The 7,583-nt window shown below is 56.7% G+C and overlaps 1 protein-coding gene across 1 annotated transcript in view; it reads right to left on the bottom strand.

The window, feature by feature from the left end:
* Positions 1 to 7,583, bottom strand: part of DUSP8 (dual specificity phosphatase 8) — a 33,799-nt gene that overhangs the window by 23,164 nt on the left and 3,052 nt on the right. Inside the window, exon 2 of the mRNA XM_009637306.1 lies at positions 3,511 to 3,649. Within this exon, the coding sequence (XP_009635601.1) occupies positions 3,511 to 3,649 (139 nt within the window). The remainder of the gene's footprint in view (positions 1 to 3,510; positions 3,650 to 7,583) is intronic.

The raw sequence follows: 7,583 nt of genomic DNA, 5'->3' as shown, positions 1-7,583 counted from the left end.
GGGCTAAAGATGATCTCACATGCACTCCCGAGCCAGATGAAAAGCTCATGACTTGAGTTCAGAAAGCAAGCGAGGGGCCTGTTTCAGGTCGAAGCACGATATCGCAATGATAAAGCTCCCCCAGCGCATGAAAACGCACCAAAAAGAGCCTCTGCCGTGCAAGGGGGGGGTCCCAACCCCAGCAGTCTGGGCTTCAGGGACCACCGCTGCTGGCCACGCTGCCACCCCCGTTTCGTCTCCGGCTGGCGTACGGCTTCGGGCACAGGAAAGAGGAGCCCAAGGATGGGTGCCTGAGCATCATCTGGATGAACATCCCAAGCCCTCGGTTATCACTTTTAGCTGATGAATGGGAGCAAAGAAAGATCTTCCCCACCCTCTGCTGCAGCTGGACAAACTGGAGAGGAGCTGGGGAAGCTCAGCACCCAGGAGTTCAGCACTACACTACAGCTCTGGCTGGGCTCCAACGCAAGAGCTGGCACACGGGAGCCATCAGGGAGCGATGGAGCCAGACCAAAGCCATGAAAGTGCAAGAAAACCTACCAGGTGAGTACACTTGCTGAAAAAAGAAAAAAAAAAAAAAAAAAGCAAAAAAGCGAGGGCTTGTGTTGAAGTAAACAAAGGTTAAAGAACAGTCAGGCTCCTGCAGGAATAGCAGAGCTGGGCCGGGAGGGAGGGAGGGGGCATTACGTAATGCAGGAAAAATGTTGGCTCCATTCAGTTTTCCACCACTTCATGTGATGTCAGGAAAACCATATAAATCAACAGGCTTTCTGCTCCCACGGATGGAGGGCAGCAAGCAGCACTATTTATACTTACACAATTAAAAAAAAAAAAAAAAAAAAAAGGAAAAAAAAGAAGAGAAGCCGATGATTTCCAAGACTGGGAATAATTGACTCAGATTCCTCCTTCCCAGCCCCTTGGAATTGCTTCTTCTGAGCTGTTAACCCTTGAGGGTCCCCGCTGTCACGCTTGCCACCCCCAGCTCCCCTGTCCTTGCCCGTCAGCCTCCACCAGCTGCTTCAAGGGTCTGAAGGATGGTGGGCTGGAGGCGAGCAAGAACAGCCAAGCACGGCATTTGCACGAGATGGGGACACTGAGGCACGGATGTACGCCACCCCTGGAGGAACATCTGCTGGGGCTGAGGAGAGCTGTGGGGCACAGAGGGGCTCGGGAGGTTTTGGGGCTGTGTCAGGCTGGCACAGGGGTTTGGGGACCCTGAGTACGGGGTTCCCTGGGATGCTGGCAAACACTTAGGGACAGGCTGAGAGTTCAGGGAAGGGCCCTTAGATTTTGGCAGCCCTTGCCAGCCACCTCCAGGGAAGACCCAGGTACCTCTTCTGGGACATGGGATGGGTTGGGGCAGGATGAGGTACCTGAGCCCGGAGCAGACAGACCGAGGGGTTAAACCTCATGAGCGTGAGGGGTCAGAATTGGGCCCAGCCTGCACATCCCCTCTCAAACCTCCCAAAAGCTGCTGCCTCTAAAACAACCCGGCTGCTGCCCACACCACAGGCAGGAGGAAGCCGCTCGTGTTGGCAAGCGTGCCCAGCCTCCCCCAGACGCTCTCCGCAGCCGCTTCCAGTCACGATTTCCATGTAGAATGCCGCCGCCATGACCCAGTGTTCTACATTTTGGTTCCCATTTTTTCCACCCGCTGGCAGCGTGCGTTCCCCATCAGGCTGCAGCCCTGCAGCACTTTTAATCAGGGAGGTTTAAGCTTTGCTTGGTGCCTAGCATAGCCCCCACCCCTGCTTGGGGATCTGGGCTCCTGCAGCCCATGGAGATGGAAATGGCCACCCTGAAGATGGAGGATGCATGTGCCCAAGTGGGGTGCAGGTTTGTGGGGGCTCAGCAGTGGTGATGCTGATGGCTGGGGCGGGGGGCGCGCCGCCGGTCCTCACCCAGCATGGGGCATGCTGTGCATGCAGCTTGGGTCCCCCAAGCCTCCCCTCACTTTCCCAGGGAGGAGAAGGCTCCAGGGCTTTCAGGGCCAGCTCACCTGGCCCCATCCCTTCTCCAGAAGGACTTGGGGCAGGGGGTTTGCTGCCAGCGCATAGCGCTGCCCCTCGCCTGGCCCTGGGAAAGCAGCAGCGGGTTGGGGGGTGCTGGGGTCACACCATGAAGTCTGTTTCCTGACCCGTCCCGGTGACTAAGCAGGTTCCTTCCCATATGCGACCAAATCCGCCTTCTCCTTCTCCTGCACCGTGCGCCAAGCTGTGCCCTTGTTTATGCTGTGATGACCTTGGAGCCACGGGCACAGCCGCTGGGGTGGGCCGGGGGCTGCCGTAGCAAGCTTGCAGCAGCATCCTCCAGCTCTGGCCTCAACAGAGCTCCTGCAAGCCAGGCCACGCTAATTAGCTTCAACACGATTTCACATAGTCCCTACTTGCATTTGAAACCCTGGAGCTGGGGGTTTTATTCCCGCTATTTCTCCTCTCTGTTCTCCCCATCACGACACAGTTGCTCTGATTCGCTTACCCATGCCATGCACGAGCAAGACTCCCCGAATGCCACTCACTTGTGCCACCTTCCCCATCACAACACCTCCCCCCCAGGGCTTGTCACGCTGCCGGGTTTGTGGCGACGGCTGCTCCCTCCATCCCTGCGATGCCCCAGGGACACAGAGGTTGGTACCCTCCACCTCAGCCCCAAAGCAGTACCTAATCACTGCAGGATGAGGACAGGGTTGGGGAATGGGGATGATTCCCATCTCTGTGCTTTCAGCCCTACCTAGGAGCCTGGCTGAGCTCAGCGGAGCCGTGTGGGGCTGCGCCTGCCCACCCCTCCGCAGGCAGAAAGCTCAGAGGTGGGCAGCCAGCCAGGCAGACGCCTGGCCATCCCAGCCATGGGGAATTAAAGGCATCTTTAACTCTCCCTTCGGCAGCTCGCTGCCTCTTTCTCCTCCTCTCTGCTGGGTCAGAGCATTTCATTCATTGGTCGCCTGCCTCCCATTTTGCTCTGCAGAAGGGCTATAATTAGGGCAGCGCGTGCCTCCTCCTGCCTGTGCCCTCGCACCCAGGGAGCATCATCTCCAGCAGACCCTGACTCACCCAGGGATGACCCTCTGCCTCTGCCCTCCTTCCCCTTCCTGGCACATCCATGGATTTCCTCTCCTGCCCTCCCTTTAACAGCAGCAAGAAGGAGCAGAGTGCCCGAACTGGGTCCGGCCCTTGGCACGTTCACCAGGGATGAAACAGCGCCAGGCTGGGGGAACGAAGGGCAGCTTTTGGGTGGCTGGATCTGTGACACCATGACCTCTCTGGTACCCTCCCCTCTCATTCACCCTGGCTGGCAGGCGCAGTGGCAGGGGACTGGACAGAGCAAGGAATGAATGCACGGGGGGGATCCAGCAATGCCGGGGGGGTCGAGCCTCCCCGGTCCACATGCCCACTGATGCCACAGCCACTGGTGGCCAGGAAAGCAGGCACAGATGAACGTGCGTGGCCGCAGCCCCGTGACTCCAGACTAAGGGCACGAGCACCAAGGGAAGCAGTAACCCAGGGGTCCTACCTGTGAGGATGGAGACGCTGTGGAAACAACTGTCCAGTTTGCCCAGGAGGATGGAAAGGAAGCTGTCGGCAGCCAAGCCGGTCACGTCCCGCGTGCTCTGGTCATAGACCACCACGTCCTGGTGCTCCTCTGCCTCCACCTGTGGGAGAACGGCAAAAACTGGGCATCAGAGAAATAGGCTGAGCGCTGAGGATGCTGCTGCCCACACCACCACGGGAAGCAAAGCTGAATTTAGAGGTCACACAAGCAGGGGACCCCAGCTCCATGCTGTCCTGACGAGCCAGATTCGCTCACCAAACGGAGGGTCTAGCCAGGCTGGGACTCTGCTCTACAGCTACAAGCGAGAACATCGGCACAGATGCCTGTCGGAGCAGCCCCACCAACCGCAAGCGCTTTTGAGCATCCTACCCAAAATAGGGTCACTCCTCCCCATCGCCCACCCTCAGCTTGCCATTACTTAACCACGTCCCAGAAGTCGCTGCGACTTCTTCCATCACCTCCTCCCCACCCAGCCTTTGCCCTCAGATACTCCTCTGCAGCCTGGCTGGTGTCATGGGGATTTGGGGGTGGTTCTGCCGGCAGGGATGCTCCCAGCACAGCCCCTATGCTGCGGCTGGAGCCAGCAGGGCTGGAGCAACAGCTCTTCAGGGCTCAGCCTGGAAACACCATGCCCAGCACAGTAATTCCTCTGTCGGCACTACCCCTCTGGAAGCTCAACCCAAACCCCCTGCAGATCACCCCTGAGGGTTGAAAGAGAGGGAAAATCTCTTCTTTTATCTTGGTGGATGTTCAGGGGGAATGCTCTTCCTTCCTTTTGTAATGCATGGCGGGGCTTGCACACTGCAGAGATGTGCTGGGGAGAGGGGAAAGGAGCTCCTGAGCTGCTCTCACATGAATTTACGTGCCACGAAGAGCACCCAGCCCTGCTGCAGCTGCAGGGTCTCTGGGGCAGGTGAGATGGTGGGGTGCCCCACAGGCAGGCAGCTGTCTGCAGGCAGGAGTCCCCCCACGCCTGGTGATGGCTGGATTGCAGCGAGAGCGCTCACGGCCCAGCTGGCCGTTCCTACACCTACCTGAAGGTCCATGCATTAAAAGAAGATAAAAATTCTCGCAGAGGCATGGCTCTCAGCGCATCTGCTGAAGAGCCGGGTGGAGAGCACACGCCTGCCTTGCGAGCGCCTGCCCTCTCGGCCGGTGGGGTAAGGCACATCCATCAATGCTGTGGGAGGAGGAGGAGGAGGCAGCGGCGGGCAGGGAGGGAGCATCTGTGCCCCCAAGCCGCTCTCTCCTCCGGCTTGTGTTGGAGCTGCCCATCGCCCACATCCTGCCCAGCCCTCTCCAAAATCTCTTTAGGTGACCACTTGAACTAGGAACCACTCAGGGACACCAGCCTACTTTTGCTGTCTCACTGCCATGCCCTATCTTATCGCTGGAGCAGAGTCGCTCGGGGTTGCTATCGATATTAATGCTGCTTTCACACCCTGCTGCAGGTGCTTCCCTGCTCGGCAACGTGAGCGCCATCCAAATAAAACTGCAGGGTGCACCAATTTAGCTGAGCTCATCATGTCTCCTCGCTGCAGTGGAAGGACGGCCCCGCACCAACAGAAATCCCTGCCCGGTCACCACACGCGGCTCTGCAATTGGAAGGGGGGAAGCTCAAAGGAGCCACCTGTCCCCAGAACTGGGCACCGGAGAGCAAAACTGGCCCCACAGGTCAGCAGGATGACAGGAGGGATGAAAAGGCAGCAGCAGGATGAGAGGGAAGAGAAAAAGACATGGGAATTTTAAAATAAGACACTGAAAAATGACGGAAGCCACCTGGGGTAAGCCAGCTGAGGATCTAGCCCAGCATCTCTTCCTCGGCCAGCCCTGAAGCAGGACTTTTGCAGAAGGCCATCCCAAGCACAGCTGGAGGGAAATAGTGGCTGCCGAGTGGCAGCTTGGAGCCAGGAGCCCTCCAGTCCTTAGCAGGGCCACTATCCCTTGAAGCCCCCCTAGCACACCCTTAGCACATCCCAAAACCCCAGTCCCCAGCCTGAAGCCCCAGGCCAGTGAAAGCATCTCCTCTAAAAGCACGGTGAGATGGGGATCGAGCTGCAGTGGTGCAGGGGCTCATCCCAGCTGTGCAGTCCCTGCCAGGGTGACTTGCAGGGGAGATACCAGCTCTGGCCGAGCAGAATTATCCCACAATAGGATTTAGTGTTCCCTCTGCACGGGGAGGCTTTGTTTGGGCCATTACTGCAGGGTTGCTGAGCGACGGCAGAGATGTGCAACACAGTTTACATCTTATTAAAGTTATAAGGTTTCACTCAATGTAAATGCCAAACAAGCACTGGCCTCGCATGGCCCGGCTGCAGAAAATAAATACACCACTTGCTGGGGCAAGGATGCCTGCAGGATGGTCCTGAGGAGCCCTGCACTGGCATCCAGGCTCCTCCTCGCCAGAAAGGGAAATGAGGGGGAGATGTTTCATCAGGTCTGTGGGTCTCCCATTGACCTCACACACTCCTGATAGGCAGGGGAAGGCACAGCCCTATCTGTGGCCTTAAACGTACGAGGTTAAAAGCTAAGTGGGGCAGAGGAGGAGGGGAAAGCTGAAGAGATGCTCAAAGCCAGGTTCCTGCCTCTGCCAATAGAGGAGTCCCTCCAAGGAGCAGCACCTCCATGGTGGGAGCTCTCCCATGGGGGTTGCCCATTACCCCAGGACTGCTGAAGTAACCAAATGCCCAGGCATTACCCTCCAGAAAGGGTCCCCAGATCCAGTCAGCAAAGGACAGCAGGGCCAAGGCACAGCAAGTGTTTTGGCCCCAAGTAGATGTTGAGTGGGGCTTGCAAACTCATGCATGCCTTTGAAAAGCTGCTGGCCCACCCCAGTGTTGGAGGTGCTCCAGGGCACCTCCCCAGGGACAAACCTCCTCCCTGCCAGCATCTTGGCTGGGGGGGGTAGCCAGCCTGGAGCAGGGACCACCTAGCCAACAGCTCCAACCAAACCCTAGTTGAGACCATCCATCGCCTTCGTGCCAAGCCCAGTGCTTCCCATCACCCTCCCCAGTTCTGGCTGAAGGTATCACCCTTACAGATATTTGGTCCTGGGCACTGGGTGGTTCAATGCAGTCCAGGTCCCTGCTTCACCTCACCCCAGCTGCCAAGCAGGGATGATGCTCTACAGGTGATCTGGGCTAAGATAAGAGCGAGCTATTTCGTATTATCCCAATTACTACTGACATCTCAGTCACATATTGTTTCAAAACACAGTGAATCACCCCACTGAAATAACAGGGCTTCCATCAACATAAAGAGCAGCCAGGCACACAGCTCAAAAATAAGCCCCGGCTTTCCCTCAAGCAAAACAGCTGCTTGCAGAGCCATGCTCCTAATGCAAATAAATAAATATTCCCATCGCCTGAAGAGACCCTTGTCATGCCTCAAACCGCGGCTACAGCTGCTCTGGAGATAGCTACATTTCAGGAAGCGAGATGAGGTCGAGAGGTGGAAAGACTTTCCAGGGGGATCTTGAAGAAGTGAAATTTTCAACATTTCCCTCAAGAAATGCTACTAAAAACCCCAAGCAGGAATTTCCCATAACCTCTGCCCCCGAAACTGCACCAAGGAGCTGAATTATTCCAGTCGTTATTGGAATTTATTATCAGGAGAATTTATTGTTGTTAGTATTGGGAGAAGGGTTCAAAACCAAAATCAGAGCAATACATTAGTACCATTTTTGTGCAGAGGGAAACTATTGCTAATTGGGAAATGAATCGCTGATGCAGTTTCCCAGCTGGGCACCATGGGAAGATGCACGTGCCCAGAGGGATGAGGTGCACAGTGGGGCTCAGGGACTGGTGGCTTAACTATCATAGAATCATAGAATGTTTTGGGTTGGAAGGGACCCCTAGAGGTCACCCAGCCCAACCCCCCTGCAGGAGCAGGGACACCACTAACCAGATCAGGTTGCTCAGAGCCCCGTCCAACCTGGCCTTGAATGTTTCCAGGGATGGGGCCTCCACCACCTCTCTGGGCAACCCCTTCCAGTGTTTCACCACCCTCATTGTAAAGAATTTCTTCCTTATATC

The sequence above is a fragment of the Egretta garzetta genome, unplaced genomic scaffold (assembly GCF_000687185.1).
Source record: "Egretta garzetta isolate BGI_Z169 unplaced genomic scaffold, ASM68718v1 scaffold44, whole genome shotgun sequence".
In the NCBI taxonomy this organism is placed as follows: Eukaryota; Metazoa; Chordata; class Aves; order Pelecaniformes; family Ardeidae; genus Egretta; species Egretta garzetta.
Note: the sequence above shows the minus strand (reverse complement) of the source record. Positions and strands in the feature narration are given on the sequence as shown.